This window comes from Peromyscus leucopus, chromosome 1 (assembly GCF_004664715.2).
Source record: "Peromyscus leucopus breed LL Stock chromosome 1, UCI_PerLeu_2.1, whole genome shotgun sequence".
Classification (NCBI taxonomy): Eukaryota; Metazoa; Chordata; class Mammalia; order Rodentia; family Cricetidae; genus Peromyscus; species Peromyscus leucopus.
This window is the reverse complement of record NC_051063.1, coordinates 175,802,794-175,819,454: the sequence shown is the minus strand read 5'-3', so window position 1 is coordinate 175,819,454 and position 16,661 is coordinate 175,802,794. Positions and strand designations below refer to the sequence as shown.

General features: G+C 52.9%; 1 protein-coding gene across 1 annotated transcript; it reads left to right on the top strand.

Moving 5' to 3' along the window:
* Positions 1 to 306: 306 nt before the first annotated feature.
* Slc1a5 (solute carrier family 1 member 5) lies at positions 307 to 15,446 on the top strand. Its single transcript, XM_028854944.2, has 9 exons — positions 307 to 1,472; positions 4,791 to 4,833; positions 5,516 to 5,563; positions 6,043 to 6,087; positions 7,484 to 7,644; positions 11,400 to 11,633; positions 13,112 to 13,306; positions 13,390 to 13,524; positions 14,686 to 15,446. The coding sequence occupies exons 1-9, from the start codon at positions 907 to 909 to the stop codon at positions 14,921 to 14,923; spliced, it is 1,665 nt and encodes a 554-aa protein (XP_028710777.1). The 5' UTR covers positions 307 to 906; the 3' UTR covers positions 14,924 to 15,446.
* The last annotated feature ends 1,215 nt before the right edge of the window (positions 15,447 to 16,661 follow it).

The window sequence follows — 16,661 nt, the reverse complement described above, 5'->3', positions numbered from 1 at the left end:
GGTTAATCAACTACAACCCACAGCTAGATTTCCTTAGCGGGGTCGGGGTGAGGTCCGGGTGGATGGATGTGGCTTGGTACAGTTTCCCAACGCCCCGCCCCTTTTGGACGCCTTTGCTTGCTCTCTGGCCCCGCCCCCTCTCCGGCCCCGCCCCTGTCCAGGCATTGTTATTCAGCCTTGGTTGGGTGACCAGCCCCTCTTTGATCTGGGTCCCACCCCTCGCTCACCACCTGGCGCCGAACGCTCCGTAGCCAATCAGCGCTCGCGGGCTGGCCTCCGCCTTCTCAGGCCCCGCCCTCCGCCTTTAATTCTAATCGCTTCCGTCTAGCAGGCTCAGAGCCACGCGGCGCGGCCTGGGAGGTGTTTTCTTCGCTCTTTGGCGCCACTTTCCACCTCCTCGGGCCTCTGCCTATTTGCATTTGGGAATCTGATTTCCTCTTTAGGACTGGCGACCCTCAGTCCACTCCTCCCAGGGCTCCAGTACCCAGGGTTCGAGAGCCAGGCGCCCTAGCCCTGGGAACCCGCATCCCGGTCTCCCGGAGCCAGGCATCCCGGATCTACGCCACCTGGGTTGAGCTTCTTGAAGACCTCGGCCACTTGGGCGCCCTAAAGCCTTCCCGGAGTCAAAGATTCCCACGTCCTAGTGTGGAGAACCGCCTTCCCCACCCCAAAAGAAGAAAAACCAACTCAGGCGCTCTCAACTCCCAGTTTTTGGGGATCCCTCACCACTGGGAAAAGTAAAGGGGTCTCGGCGCACAGCCCAGGGAGCTTAGGACACTCCACCCTCCGAGAACCTGTGGACACACCACTTCAAGGACCCCTGCAAAGTTCCAGCTTTGACTCTCCGTCCCAAGAACATTGCACCCAGTCTCTAGGCGCGCAAGGGACCCCCAATTGCGGCTCAGCATGGCAGTGGATCCCCCTAAGGCCGACCCCAAAGGGGTGGTGGCGGTGGATCCCACCGCGAACGGTGGCCCGGCGTTGGGCTCCAGAGAGGACCAAGGCGGGAAAGCAGGTGGCTGCTGCGGTTCCTGGGACCAGGTGCGCCGCTGTCTTCGCGCCAACCTGCTGGTGTTGCTCACGGTGGCGGCGGTGGTGGCCGGCGTGGTGATAGGGCTGGGGGTCTCGGCGGCGGGCGGTGCTGAAGCGCTCGGCCCCGCGCGCTCGGCCGCCTTCGCCTTCCCGGGAGAGCTGCTGCTGCGTCTGCTGAAGATGATCATCCTGCCGCTTGTGGTGTGCAGCCTGATCGGGGGTGCAGCCAGCCTGGACCCTAGCGCCCTCGGCCGTGTAGGCGCCTGGGCGCTGCTCTTTTTCCTGGTTACCACACTGCTCGCGTCCGCGCTCGGCGTGGGCTTGGCTTTGGCGCTGAAGCCGGGCGCCGCCTTTACCGCTATCAACGGCTCGGTGGGAGACTCCTGTGACCACAATGTACCCACCAAGGAGGTGCTGGATTCCTTCCTGGATCTCGCGAGGTGTGTTCCCACCGGGGATTGGGGTGGGTGGGAAGGGCCCGGTACAAACGACAATGACCGTTCGAGGAAGGAAGGACTCTTGAGTCTATGTTGCTCAGGATGGCCCTGAACTCATGGCAATCTTTCTGCTTCACCCTCTCAAGTGCAGGGATCTCACACATGTGTGCCACCACTAGTGATGGGACTTTAGATCCCCCAGAGTAAGACACGCCTCCTAGAGTCTAGGAAAACCCAAGGTAATGTTAACAGGACCTCGAACTCTTTGGAAGGGTGAATTTTTACGGAAGTTCCCTAAATTTGGGCGCGGATCTAGATGTGGAGGGCTTGTAGAGGAAGAAGGAGGAACCCTTCCTAGTCTTGTTTTTTGGAGACAGGTTGCAGGGTTTCGTACAGCCACGCATGGCCTTGAACTCCTGATCTCCCTGACTTCATCTCCCAAGTGGCTGGGATAACAGAGCATCATTTTGCTTATTGAAAACAAGTCTGCTGCATCGCTCAGGCTGCTCTCCTAGCAGTCTGGCCTCAAGCCTCTTAACTCGGTTTGCAGGGGTGGCGTGTCTAAAGAGATACAAGGTCTGATCTAAGGAAAAGAGCCAGAGCCAAGCACTCCCTCAGAAATAGAAAAAGTTTGCAGCTCCACAAAGAACAGCTGTGCAAACTACTGGGAGGGAATTTTTGAGTGGCAAAGGGCACAGAGAAGGAGTTTCTGGGAAAAGGTTTGGACCCAAGGTCCAAGGCCCTTGTACTCTGTCAGGAGCCGTTGGAGGTGCAGTGGGTATGTGAGGGGCTTCCTGATCCCCAGTGACAAGTGTCCTCGCACGTCACCCAGACCCATCTTCCCGCTCACTCTCTAACCCCAAGCAGCCAGTCAGCGTTCCGGGGCCTTCTCTCTGCCTTACCCTCTCACTTCCTCCTGCGTGCTCCCCTTCAGTGCCCCCCCCCACTTACCCTTCTCTACCCTCCCCACTTTGGAGGACTCTAGACTCTGGCTCCACGTGGCCTTGCCATGAGGCCCTCTGATTCAGTGTCTTCAGATTGGGGACTTCCTGGGAGGAAACGAGAAGGGGTGGAGGAAAAAGTGAGTCAGAAAACAGGGCATCTTCTGTGGCCGGCCCATAGCAGGAGCTGAGATGGAGGACAGGGCTCTTCTTGTCCATACTGAGTATGCCTCCTGGCTGGTGCAGATTAGCTGGGTCTCGGGCCCTGCCCTGGGCTGTGAGCAGGCACACCCTCCCGCCCAAACTCAGAACAGCTGGGACTCCCTTGGCTGGCTGGCCACCCACCCTCCGTCTCAGCCAGGACGCTTGGTGATGGCCAGCTGGCGCTCAGGTAAACATACAGACGCACACGTGGCCTTAAGCTAGCTGTGAGGTAGGCGTACAGGGAGGGTTCTAGGCACTCTGACTACATTTTTTTTTTTATTATATGCACGAATGTCTTGCCTGCGTGTGTGTCTGTGCACCACATGTGTGCCTGGTGCCCACAGATGCCGAAAGAAGTGACTGGATTCCCTGGGACTGTAGTTACAGGTGGTTGCCAGCTGCCATGTGTGTGCTGGGACCTTATTATCTACATTTCCCCCACCACTAGCACACTTAAAGAGCCACTTTTGTGTGTGTGTTTTGTTTTTCCAGACAGGGTTTCTCTGTGTAGCCCTGGCTGTCCTGGAACTCGCTCTGTAGACCAGGCTGGCCTTGAACTCAGATCCGCCTGCCTTTGCCTCCTGAGTGCTGGGATCAACGGCGTGCGCCACCACTGCGGCCCGGCCTGGAGCCACTTTGAATGATGCCGCTAGCTGTGTAGAAGCTTGAAGCCCTCTGTTTTAGACATGTGGAGGCCACACCGCTAAGACTCACCACTGGTGAGATGGAGGCAAAAGGATCTGGAGTTCTAGGCTGCCCTGGGCTGCATGAGACTCTCACCTCCCCACCCCACCCCCAAGAACAAGGACAAGCAAAAATCCTTGGGCAAAGTTTCTTGCCTTTCTGTGCCTCAGTTTCCTCTGTGTGTGTGTGTGTGTGTGTGTGTGTGTGTGTGTGTGTGTGTGTCTTTAAGGCAGGGTCACCCTGTGTAGCCTTGTCTTTGAAGCAGTCCCCACGCCTGCATCAACACACCTGCAGTCGGTTAAAAAGGAGTTGGCTGTGTGAACCAGTAGCTGTTGCCACCTGACCTGCGGCAGACACTGCAAGGACAGATGCATATTCATGACGGGAACAGCCGTCCCCTCTCTCTGCCATGATTCTACATGCCCAGATTCTCCCCCCCCCCCCCCCCCCCCCCGCAACTCCTCCCGCGCTCTCCGACCCACCAGCCTGCCCCTTAGGGATCACCCTGTCCTCACCCCTCCAGGAAGTAGCTGATGCAAGACACCCAGGGTATTAAATGGTTGTAGGGGGTGGAGCTGAGGCCTGGTATGACCCTGCCATTGCCTGCCTCTCAAAAGCCCAGGTTTTTTGTTTATTTTTTTTATTTCCAACCCACAATCCCTTGGTTCTGAAACACCAGCTTCCCGGGGCCAGAAGAGGCCAGTTGAGACTCCCACATCCTGGAAAGGTGTGCTGCTGGTGGTGGACTAATTCCTCCAGCTACTCTAGGGGCTGAAAGATCACAAGTCTGAGGCAAGCCCTGGGCTGATGCAGTTAGAGGCCAGCCTGGGCAACTTTGCAAGACCCTGTCTTGAAAAATAAAAAGAGGGCTGAGAATGTAGTTCAGTGGTAGGGTGGGCAAGGTCCTTGGGTTCAGTCTCTAGTATGGCAAAATAAAAGGATGCTGGGAGTCCAGCTCAAGGGCTTAAGGTACTTTTGCTGCCAAGCCTGATGACCTGGGTTTGATTTCTGAGACCCACACAACAGATGGGGAAAACTGACTTCACACAAGAGCAGTGGGGGCACACATACCCCCCCAATAAATAAGTGTTTATGGCCTGACATGGTGGTGTACTCCTTCAATCCCAGCACACTGACAGTGGGAGTTGGATCTCTGTGAGTTCAAGGGCAGCCAGGGTTACATGATGAGACACTATCTGAATATATGGTGTGGGGTGTGTGTGTGTGTGTGTTATAAAGAGTGTGATTGTAATCCCAGTACTCAGGAGGTAGATGCAGGAGAAGCAGAAGAAGGTTAAGAGGTCACCTTCAGCTGCATATTAAGTTTGAGGCCAGCCTGAGCTACATGGAGACCCTTTCTTAAACAGCCAAGAACAAGAAAGGAGAGACTCCCATCACCACCCTCCAAGAGGCCAGCCCGTCCCTCTCCTGTCCGCCTGCCCCCTCCCCACCCTCCCACGACAGTACCTAACAACAGTGTCTATTTCTGCAGGAATGTTTTCCCCTCCAATCTGGTGTCTGCTGCATTCCGCTCTGTGAGTCTTCCCGGGTGTGCTACGGGACTGGGGGTGGGGTGGGGATGGGCAGAGAAGAGGAAAAGGCGTGTAGCAACTTGCCAGCGGTTTGCCATGGAGACTCATCCATGCCTTTCCCATTAAGAAATGAGACTGGGGGCCATGGGGGGGGGTGACGAGAGCTGACCAGATAGCAGGTAGAGGTGCTTCCTGTGGGAGGTTGATAGCCTGATTTTGATTCCCGGAACACACAGTGATCCTCTGACCTCCAAACGTGGCGGGGTCGGGGTGTGTGTGTGCACATGTTGGGCACACGTACACACAATAAATTAAATTTTAAGAAGAAAGAAATGAGGATGTTGGGGAGGCTTGGTAGAGCCTGTAATGCTGGCTCAGGAAGGCTGAGGTAAGAGAATGGAGAGTTCAGGCCACACAAGGAGGTACCGCCTTAATAAATGAAGCTGGGCACGATGGCCCTTACCTATAATCCCAGCACGTGGGACATCAATGGGGAGGGACCGAGAGCTCAGGGTTATCCTTGGCTACACAGGGAGTTAGGAGTCAGCCTGGGCTACAAGAGACCTTGTCTTTGGAAAGAGGAGGGGGAGGGAGGAATGGGGTGCTTTGGCCCGGTGTGTGGCTTTGTTCCCAGGATGGTGTGTGGTAGCTTTGGTGACAATTGACACTGACTTTTTTTCTGCAGTACGCTACCTCGTATGCACCCAAAGACGCCAACGCCTGTGCAGTACAGGTGAGCTGAAGGGGGGGGTCCTGTAGAGCCTCGCCGCCGCCGGCCAAGGGTAGCTTTTTCCGTTTCTCCGCCTTCCTTCTCCTTTGTCTTTGGAATCTTCCAGAAGTTTAGTGTGATTTTAGATTTAAACTCTGCAATCCTTGAGACTGGCGTTGTGGTTCAGTCGGCAGAGTCCTTACCTCGTATGTGTGAAGCCCTGGGGCTTCATTCCCCAGCATTGTGTAAGCTAAGCACGGTGGCACACACCTGTGAGCCCAGTAATAAATAGGAGTACGGAAAGTTCAGGGTCATCCTTGGCTACAGAGGGAGCTCTAGGCCAGCATGGGCTATATGAGACTGTCTCAAAAGCTGGGGGGCGCTGCGTGGGTCCGGGCGCGGGGCGGCGGTGGAGCTAGTTTTGGGCATCCTGTTCCCAGCGTGGTAGCGGGGAGCCATGCTGACCGCCAACATGTCACTAATCCTTCCAACCCTGTCTGCAGCCACCTGCCTGTACACAAAGAGAGATCAACGGAACCATGGTCCAGGTGAGCAGGACAAGGGCTGAGGAAGCTGCACCGCAGGCCCACTGTGGCTTTTCAGTTTGCCTCCCACCCTTTGCTGTCCGAGTCTTCCCCCCTCAAAAATGTGCAGTGTGAAATTTGATCTAAAGTCTGCGGTCCTCGGAGCTGGGAAGATAGAGCTCAGGAGGTGGAGTGTTTGGTGTGAACGTGACCGACCGGGCTTGGTCCCTAGCAGCACCACGTAAACCAGGAGTGGTGGTGTGTGCTTGTGATCCCACGTTAGGGATGTAGAGGCAGGAGGATCAAAAGTTCAAGGTTAGCCGGCGGTGGTGGTGCCCAGCACTCGGGAGGCAGAGCCAGGCGGATCTCTGTGAGTTCAAGGCCAGCCTGGGCTACAGAGTGAGTTCCAGGATAGGCACCAAAACTACACAGAGAAACCCCCCTCCTCCAAAAAAAAGTTCAAGGTTATCTCTGTATACATACAGAAGAGACCCTATGAAATTCCATTGTCCTTAATGTCTTCTGAGGTTCTGAGGATCAACCTCCAGCCCCCTCACAGGTGGATTCAGTCCTTCCTCACCCTCTCACTACCTGATCCCATCATCTCCCCCACCTTTACACAGTGCAAATCTAATCCTGTTCATTGGCCAGAGTCCCCACCCTCCATGACCCCTGTCTCTCTAGAATGCGTACTTTCTCCACCCCCTCAGCCTCCTTGAAACTTCGTCTGCCTAGTTCATTTCCTGTTGGCCAGAGTGGGTAGGTTTCTTCTTGTTCTCTGAATGCTCACCTTCTGTTGCTTTTGGAGATTGTGTGTGCTGTGAGAAACACCATGACCAAGCACAACTTAGGAAGGAAAGGGTTTGTGTTCCCTTGGCTCTGTGCATCTGTCATGAAGGGCCTCGGGGGCAGGAACCTGGAGGCAGGAACTGAAGCCGGCAGAGGTCAAGGAGAAAGGCTGCTTACTGGCTTGCTCTCCATGGCTTGCTCAGCTGCTTTCTTAGAGAATCCAGAACCACCTGCCCAGGGGTGGCAGCACCTACCAGTGTGGCCTGGTCCTCCCACATTAATTGTTAGTCGAGAAAATGCCGCACAGATCTGCCTACGGGCCAATCAGATCAAGAAAACGCTGCACAGCTCTGCCTACGGGCCAATCAGATCAAGAAAATGCCACACAGGTCTGCCTACGGGCCAGTCTGATAGACGAGGCTTTTTTTCAGCTGAGGTTGTTCCCTCTTCCCAGACGAGTCTGGCTTGTGTAAAGCTGATAAAAAAATAACCAGGACTCGTCAGTTCCAGCCCCACTCTCTCCGGGTGACCCCTGATCTGGTTTCCTGGGCCTCGGCAGGACCTAGGACAAGTGCAGTGTAGCTGGGTTAACGCGCTGTCTTCTCCACCCCGCTCTGTTCCTTTCCCAAAGCTGGGATGTGAGGTAGAGGGCATGAACATCCTGGGCCTGGTGGTGTTCGCCATCGTCTTCGGTGTGGCCCTGAGGAAGCTGGGGCCTGACGGAGAACTGCTCATTCGTTTCTTCAATTCCTTCAATGACGCCACCATGGTCCTGGTCTCCTGGATTATGTGGTAGGTGGTGGGGACAAGGGATGGGCGTGTCTGTTGTAGATATGGGGGGGCCTCCCGGTGCAGCTCACCAGAGCCTGAGGGGGTCTTCATTAGAACCCAGTGTCCACCATTCCCTAGCTATGTGGCCTTGGACAAGTGACTTGCCTTCTCCGTGCCTCAGTTTCCCCATCTATAAAATGATGACCATTCTGTATTCCATGGCTGCTAGGATTGAAGCATTTGCCTTCTTGATCATACTAGAGGGTGATGGAAGATAGCCAAACTGATGTACCACAGCTTTCGATGTAACAACATGGTTCCTTTTGAATTAAGGATCTGAAATAGTGCCTGCCTTACCCAATTGCCATAGAGTGTAGGTGACTCATAGAAGCCATGGTATCACTCGGCTTTCCTCACGGCGCCTGCGTTCCATCCCCTGTGCCTGGCTCCTAACTAGTGAGCAGCCACAGATGTGAGTGCTCTCCTGGTTTTTGTTAAGTGACTTCAGGAAATGAAAGCAAAAACCACACGCAGATGCCTCTGGTTTCCCCCTTATCCATCTGGTCTCAAACTGACCCTGCCCACCTGGCCTGGATCTAAAGATCAGAAACTGAGAGAAAAGACAAGATGGCTACTTAAAAACAAATAAACAAACAAGCATACTCCGGAGGTAGAGGCAGGCGGATCTCTGAGTTCGAGGCTGGCCAGGTCTACAAAGCCAGTTCCAGGATAGTCAGGACTGTTACACAGAGAAACCCTGTCTCAAAAAACCAAACCAAAACAAAAAGCAAAAAAAAACATCTTTTCTGGGACTGCAGAGAGTGCTCAGTGGTTAAGAGCCCTGTCAGCTCTTCCAGAAGACCTAGATCGAGTACCCAGAATCCACAGGGTGGCTCGCAAGCTTCTCTAACTCTGATTCCAGGGGAGTCTGTTGCCCCTTGTGGCCAGTGTGGTGCCCATACATACATACATACATACATACATACATACATACATACAAGCAAAGCCTCCTTACATGTAAAATAAAAAATAAATCTTTAAGAAAAGTAATTTTTCAGTGGCTGGAGAGATGGTTCAGGGATTAAGCTCACTCAGTGCTCTTCCAGAGGACCTGGGTTTGATTCCTAGCACCCACATGGTGGCTCACAACCATGTGTAACTCCAGCTCCAGGGAATAAGACCCCCTCTACTGGCATTTTAGGCTACCAGGTATGCACATGGTGAATAAACATACATTCAGGCAAAACACTCATACATATAGAATCAAATGGAAAAACTTCAGCCAGGCATGGTGAAACATTCCTTTAATCTCAGTACTCGGAAGGCAGAGGCAAGCGGATGGATCTTTGTGGGTTCAAGGCCAGCCTGTTCTACATAGCTAGTACCAAGCCACTCAGGCAACACAGAGAGACACTGTCTTAAAAAACAAAACAAGCCGGGGCTGGCGAGATGGCTCAGTGGTTAAGAACACTGGCTGCTCTTCCAGAGGACCCAGGTTAAATTCCTAGCATCCACATGGCAGCTCATAACTGTCTGTAACTCCTGTCCCGGTGGACCTGACACCCTCACACAGACATACATGCAGGCAAAACACCAATGCACATGAAATACAAATAAATAAATTATAAAAAAACAAACAAACAAGCCAGGCAGTGGTGGTGCACACCTTTAATCCCAGCACTCGGAGGCAGAGGCAGGTGGATCTCTGTGACTTCCAGGACTGCCAGAGCTACATAATGAAACTCTGTCTCCAAAAAAACAAAAACAAGCCGGGCGGCGGTGGCACATGCCTTTAATCCCAGCACTCGGGAGGTAGAGCCAAGCAGATATCTGTGAGTTCGAGGCCAGCTTGGTCTACAGAGCGAGTCCCAGGAAAGGCGCAAAGCTACACAGAGAAACCCTGTCTCAAAAAAAAAAAAAAAACAAAAAAAAAAACAAACCAGAAAAAGCCATACTCATTGGGTTTGCCTTTTTGTTGTAGATTTTTGGAAAGAGGGTTTCACTATGTAGCCCAAGCTTGCCTCAAACTCAGTTCCCCTATTCTTGCACCCAAGTGATGGGACACAGGCATCCACCACCACATTCAGTATTATTTGTGAGTGGTGCTGGGGATCTGAACCAGAGCCAAGTAACTGTTAAGTAAGTACTCCTGGGTTGAGCCACGCCCCCAGCCCTTCGCTTTGGAGATGGGAGGGAGTTCTGGGCTCCAGGCTCTACCACTGAGCCACAACCATACCCCTAGTATGCCTTGGTCAGTAAGATCACTGTGCTGGAGTAGCGAAGCGGTGATGTGAGTGAGAACAGCTTCCAAGACAGCCCGGTTTCCCACCCTGGTGCTGCCCATTCCCACTGTGACTTCTGCTTTCAAGTTAGACTTGATTTCCTGGGCCTAGATTGTTCTCCGTAGACACTGGGGCCCGTGACGGCTGCTTCAGAGGTCACAAAAGAGTTAATATGCGTACTGTTCTCAGGACAGTGCCTGGTCTGTCCCATGCTCAGAGTAAACAATGGCAAATATTTATTTAAGCATTTGCACTTAGAAAGTTTCCGGGCAAGTCTGAGTGGCTAGGGCTTGGCCAACTGGCTCTTCCTAGTTGCACAGGTGACTGGGAACGGGTGCCATTTTGTGTAAAGGAAAAAGGTGAGGAGACAGTCCGCCATGGCAGCTAGGCAGGAGGGTATTGGGAATCCTAGCCGACAGCAAGTGCACCTTGGGGTCTTTGCTCTGGGAGACAGGGATGGTTGTTGGACCAGAAGTGGGACTGTGTACATATGCTTCCCAGCTAGTGTCTCAACTCATCCTGTAAGTTAGTGATTGGTGTTTTCTTCATTTTGTGTTGAAGACTAAAAGCAGAGATTTGAACTGCCACTGAGCCACACCCCAGCCCCTCACTGGGGGATTCTAGGCAGGGGCTCTACCACTGAGCCACACCCCCAGCCCCTCACTGGGGGATTCTAGGCAGGGGTTCTACACTGTGCCACATTTGTCAGCCCTCTTTTCTTTTTGAGACAGGGTTTCGTGGTCTTTAACTTTTTTCATGTGTATTCAGTGCCTGTGGAGGTCAGAAGAGAGCACCAGATTCCTTGGAGCTGGGGTTCCAGGCTGTTGTGAGCCACCGTGTGGGTTCTGGAAACTGAACCTGGATCCTGTGGGAAAGCACCCAGTGCTCATAACTGCTGAGCCATCTCTCCATTCCTGGCCTTGGACTTGTGATCTCACAACTTAACTAATGCCTGTGTGTCTGGAAGGGCAGCTTTGTAGTCCTTTTTAGATGCGTATTCAGTATTGGCTCCAGTGGCTGTGACTGACATGCTTGTAATAGGAACTCTCTGTGGGCTGTCAGTCAGCCGTGATCAAAGGCTTGGGGTCTGTCCCCAATGCCACAGACCTGGGAGTTAGCGTGACCCCGTCACACCTTTTTTCTTTTTACTGAGAGTGTTTCTGACAGCAGCTGCTATAACAAGCAAACCCAGAAAGCAGGTGACTCAGAGCGGTGGGTACTTCTTTCATTGTCAAGTGTTCACCTGAGGCTGCTGTTCTGGCGGGGATGGGGACTCGCAGGCTTTCATCTCGCAGCCAGGCAGCCTTCAAAGGGAAGAAGCGTGTCTGCAGGTAGCTGAGTGTCCCATAGGCCAGTCTTGGGGCGGTACCCTGGGCAACCCCAGACTTGAGGGAGAGGCTGGGACGTGTGCTCAGCTGAAGTGCCGAGCACAGGGAGGGCCTGGCTGTGCCGGTCACGTGGTCAGCAGCACTAACCTGTCTCTGTGATGATCAGGTACGCCCCTGTGGGCATCTTGTTCCTGGTGGCCAGCAAGATTGTGGAGATGAAAGACGTAAGCCAGCTTTTCATCAGCCTCGGCAAATACATCCTGTGCTGCCTGCTGGGCCATGCCATCCACGGGCTCCTGGTTCTGCCCCTCATCTATTTCATCTTCACCCGCAAAAACCCCTATCGATTCCTGTGGGGTATCATGACGCCGCTGGCCACAGCCTTTGGGACCTCTTCTAGGTGAGGCCTGTTGCCAGTTGTAACAAAGGGACCTGGGAGGTGGCTATCGGTGTTTGAAGACCTGTGAAATAGTGTGAGTTTTTCTTTTTTCCTTCTTAACCTTTGTGTTTTGTGTGTATCAGCGTTTCACCTGCATGTATGTCTGCAGTGGATGTGGTGTGCAGAGGCAAGAGGAGAGTGTTTGACTCCCCTGGGGTTGTAGTTACAGCCGTGAGCTGGCAATTGAACCCAGGGCTTCTGGAAGAGCAAGAACTGTTCTTAACCACTGTCCCATCTCTCCGGACCCTTCCATCAGCTGCTTGGGGTCCTGGGTTCCACTGCCCTTGAGAGAAACGCTGTCTTTTTTGCTCTCTGTTGTATTGTTGTTCTTGTGTGTGTGCCGTATAGGTAGGTGTGAACACTCAGTAAGTCAGACAACACCCTCTTTGTTTTTCCTCTCTGGCCTTCAAGTTTCTGGCCTCCCTCCCCTCCCCGTAGGGAGGTCTGCTGGGATTACAGATACTTGTATTGCATGACTGACTTTTTTACACGGGAACCGGGACTTGAACTCTGGACTTCCTGTTTGTGCAATTAGAGCCATCTCCTCAGACACTCCCCCTCCCTTTTTTAAAAAACAAAACAAAAAAGCAAAACAACAAAAGCGTTTATTCTTGTGTGCATGTGTGGAGATCCGAGGACAGCTGGAGGGAATGGATCCTTTTTCCTACACGAGGGGTTGAACTCAGGCGCATCGTGCTTGCCGACTGAGCCAACCTTAGCCCCCTTTCCTCTTTTTTCGTGGAACCATGCCCTTGTGCTTGCTAGGGATCGGCCCTTCCACAGAAAGCCACACCCGTCAGCCCTCACCGGGCTTAACCGCTGACCTACTTCCTGGCCCTCTTTATTTTGAGACAAGGTCTCCTCACTATGTTAACCCTGGCTGCTCTCAAACGTGGAATCCTTGCTGGGCGTGGCGGTGCTTTAATCCCAGCACCTGGGAGTCAGTGGCCAGCCTGGTCTACAAACAAGTTCCAGGCCAGCCCCAGCTGCACAGTGAGAGACCCTGTCTCAGGAAGGGGGAAACCGTTCACACACACACACACACACACACACACACACACACACACACACACACACACTTGGTCCCTCCCTGGGGTTGAGGTTACAAGATGTGTCACTACATCCAGCTTTTTGTGGGTGTTTGCAGACTTCCGGACACAGGAAGGAAGATAAGAGGGGTCTAGAGGGAGCATTTGAGACTTAGTCCTCCTGCACACAGCACACTGTACTCCAAGCACTGTTCACCCCTCTGTTTCGTAGGATCCTGGGTGCCTGCTTTGGGACGGGAAGGACACTGGTGGGCAGGGTCCCCGGATGATGTGGGTTAGGGCTGAGTGGTAGAGGACACCCTCAGCTTGGGAGTGGTCCCGTTGGACTGTGCGCCTAGCCTTTGCGGTCCAGGAGCGCTCCCCCAGGCTCACTCTGACTCCCTCCATCAGCTCTGCCACATTGCCCCTGATGATGAAGTACGTGGAGGAGAAGAACGGCGTGGCCAAACACATCAGCCGCTTCATCCTGCCCATCGGCGCCACGGTCAACATGGACGGGGCGGCGCTGTTCCAGTGTGTGGCCGCCGTGTTCATCGCGCAGCTAAACGGGGTGTCCCTGGACTTCGTGAAGATCATCACCATCCTGTGAGTGCTGCCGAGTTGTGACCAGGAGCCCTGCCCCCCCCTTCCCATCACGATACTCCATCTCACCGCCCTTCCCTCCCCAGGGTCACAGCTACTGCGTCCAGTGTGGGGGCCGCAGGCATCCCAGCAGGGGGCGTCCTCACGCTTGCCATCATCTTGGAAGCCGTCAGCCTCCCTGTCAAGGACATCTCCTTGATCTTGGCCGTGGACTGGCTAGTGTGAGTGGGGCCTTGGGAGTGGGGGGGGGGGGCGGGTGCTGAGGAGCCGCCTGGGAAAGGGCCTAGGGACTTCTGAGCCCAGGAGGAAAGACAAGACGGGTCTAGAAGGGAGCATGTGGAACCTGAGTCCTCCTCCTTATGTTCTGGCAGTGGTGGTGCACACCTTTAATCCCAGCACTTGGGAGGCAGAGGCAGGTGAATTTAAGAGATTCAGGACAGCCAGGTCTACACAGAGAAACCCTGCCTTGAAAAACAAAACAAAAAATAATGATGATAATGTATGTATTTTTATTTGTGTGTGCGTGCATGATGAGGGATGGAGTATGCTTCATGATGTGGTTGGTTTTCTCCGTCCACTTTTGTGTGGACTTTGGAGATCAGGCTCAAGCCTTCAGTCTTGGACAGGAACCACCTTTACCTGCTGGGCCATCTTGCCATTATTTGTTTGTTTGCTTTGGGGTGTTTTTCTTTTGTTTTGTCTGAGACTGGATCTCATTATGTAACCCTGGCTGCTCTATCACTTACTATGTTGTCCAAGCAAACCTCAAACTCATGGTCCTTCTGCCTCAGACTTCGTGGTACTAGAAATACATGTGTGAGCCCCTATACTTGGCCAAATCTTTGGGGTTTTATGAGGAACCCCGGAAAGGCAGTGAGCCGTGGTACTTTGGAACCATGACTCCTAAGACAGGCAGCTTAATCTCAGTTCTGTCGTAACAATGTGACCTTAATCTTCCTGTGTCTCAACTTCCCCATCTGTACAATGGGAAGATTGTATGTGCTACACATGTAGAGGCCTATTTGCATCCCTCCCACCCACGTAGAACCTGGGCCTGAGGGAGACAGATGCGTCTGTAAGAGCTCCTTGGCCCGTCCATCTCCCTGATTGACGTGATCATGGTGGATTCAGTGAGAGATGTTGTCTGAAAAAGTAAGGGTGTCGTGTGTGTGTGTGTGTGTGTGTGTGTGTGTGTGTGTGTGTGTGTGTGTGTTGCACACCTTTAATCTCTGTGCGTTTGAAGCCAGCCTGGTCCCTCTCCATGATGAGTTCCAGGACAGTTATGGAGAGAAGACCCTATCTCACGGAACGTGTTTTCTAGCGCCTGGGCCCTGGCCTCCTCTCCCTTCCCTCTGACTTTGTCGATGCTTGTGCCCTTTTAGGGACAGGTCCTGTACCATCCTCAATGTGGAAGGTGACGCGTTTGGGGCAGGACTGCTTCAGAGTTACGTGGACCGTACCAAGATGCCGCCAAGCTCAGAGCCTGAACTGATCCATGTGAAGAACGACCTGCCTCTGAATCCACTGCCCCTCACCACAGAGGAGGGGAACCCCCTTCTCAAACAGTACCGGGGACCCGCTGGGGATGCCGCCACATGTGAAAAGGAATCTGTTATGTGAATATTGGGAGGGACTTTCTGTGCCCTGGTGGCATCACATTGGAAGTGCGGATCATGAGGGCTGGAGAGATGGACTGGTGTGGACTCCAGGGGTGGGCTGTTCACACAGTCTGGGAAGCTAGGGGTCCCTATCTCCTTCCTGGAAAGGATATTGGGAGCCTCATCGCTGGGGTAATGTGCTTATATATGAATGTGTCCACAAATCTCCCCCCATCTTGGCTCCCACTCAAGGAGATGACGTTCTCTCACCCAGAGCCATCCAACTACCCATCTACCATGTAGAGTTCTCTGTCCTTTGAAGGCAAAAGTATTGTGATGTGATGCTGTCTTAATGGCGGTAGCTGTGGTGTGTGTGTGTGTGTGTGTGTGTGTGTGTGTGTGTGTGTACACATGTGGATGTGTGACTTTCCCAGTAGTCTCTCCATGACGACAAACACTCCCCCACAAGTCGCAGGGAAAGCCAAGGATAAATATTGTCACTCCGGAGCACATTTTTAACAATAAAATGGTGTCAATGCATGGGATGAAGTGTTCTGAAAACCTGACTAACACCGGGTGTGCAAGCACACATCTTTAATTTCAGCATTTGGGAAGCGGGTTTGAGGTTTTTATCTGGGAAGAGGACACAGGGAGAAGAATCAGGAGCTAAAGGCCAGCCTGGGCTGTGACACTGTCTCAAAAATTTTTTTTAGCTAGGCATAGTGGTGTACACCTTGAATCCTAGCTCCCCAGTGGGCGGAGGCAGATGGCTCTGAGCTCGATGCCAGCCTGGTCTACATAGTGAGTTTCAGGCTATCCAGTGCTACATAGTGAGATCCTGTCTTTAAAAAAAATAATATTTTGACTAAACAGGGCCTGGAGAGATGGCTCAGAGGTTAAGAGTACTGTCTGCTCTTCCAGAGGTCCCAAGTTCAATGTCAGCACCCACATGGCAGCTCACAACTGTAACTCCAGTTCCAGGGAATCCAATGCCCTTTCAGACATATATGCAGGGAAAATACCAATGCACATTAAAAAAATAAAAATAAATTTGGGTGGGAGAAAGTATATTTTGACTAAACACACTAAACTTTTCAATGCCGAAGACAAGTTTAGGCTTCACTGAACTCAAATTATCAGGGATCACTGAACTGGTAAGAAGGCTTAGGGGGCATGGGAACCAGTTGCAAAGACAGACGACCTGAGTTCTATCCCTGGGACCCACCTGATGGAAGGACAGAACTGATTCCTGCCAGCTGCATACCACCCCAACATGTATACGCAAATACAATGTAAAACACTTAAATATACATATTGGGTTGGGGATTTAGCTCAGTGGTAGAGCGCTTGCCTAGCAAGCACAAGGCCCTGGGTTCGATCCTCAGCTCAAAAAAAAAAAAAACTTAAAGGGGGCTGGAGAGATGGCTCAGGGCTTGAGAGCACTGGTTACGATTCAGAGGACAGGTTCCAAACCCAGCACCCACGTGGCCGGCCAGCTGCTCCCAATCGTCTATAACTCCAGTTCCAGGGGATGCCACACGCTCTTCTGACCTCTGTGGTCACCGACACATGTTTACACACTCACACAGACATACGTGTAAATAAAGGGTAGAGAGACGGCTCCACAACTAAGCACTTGCTGTGTTTGCAGAGGGCTGGGATTAGATCCCAGCACTCAATCATTCGTGCCTCCCTAGGGGCTTGGATGTCCTCTCCTGCCCTCCGTGGGTACCAAGCACTTGGGGTGCACATACACACAT

Excerpts from the sequence above, each read along its gene's own strand:
- Slc1a5 (XM_028854944.2), top strand. The coding sequence starts at position 907 with ATGGCAGTGGATCCCCCTAAGGCCGACCCCAAAGGGGTGGTGGCGGTG. Across the intron at positions 13,307-13,389 it reads GTGAAGATCATCACCATCCT|GGTCACAGCTACTGCGTCCA; the intron begins GTGAGTGCTGCC and ends TTCCCTCCCCAG. Across the intron at positions 13,525-14,685 it reads TTGGCCGTGGACTGGCTAGT|GGACAGGTCCTGTACCATCC; the intron begins GTGAGTGGGGCC and ends GTGCCCTTTTAG.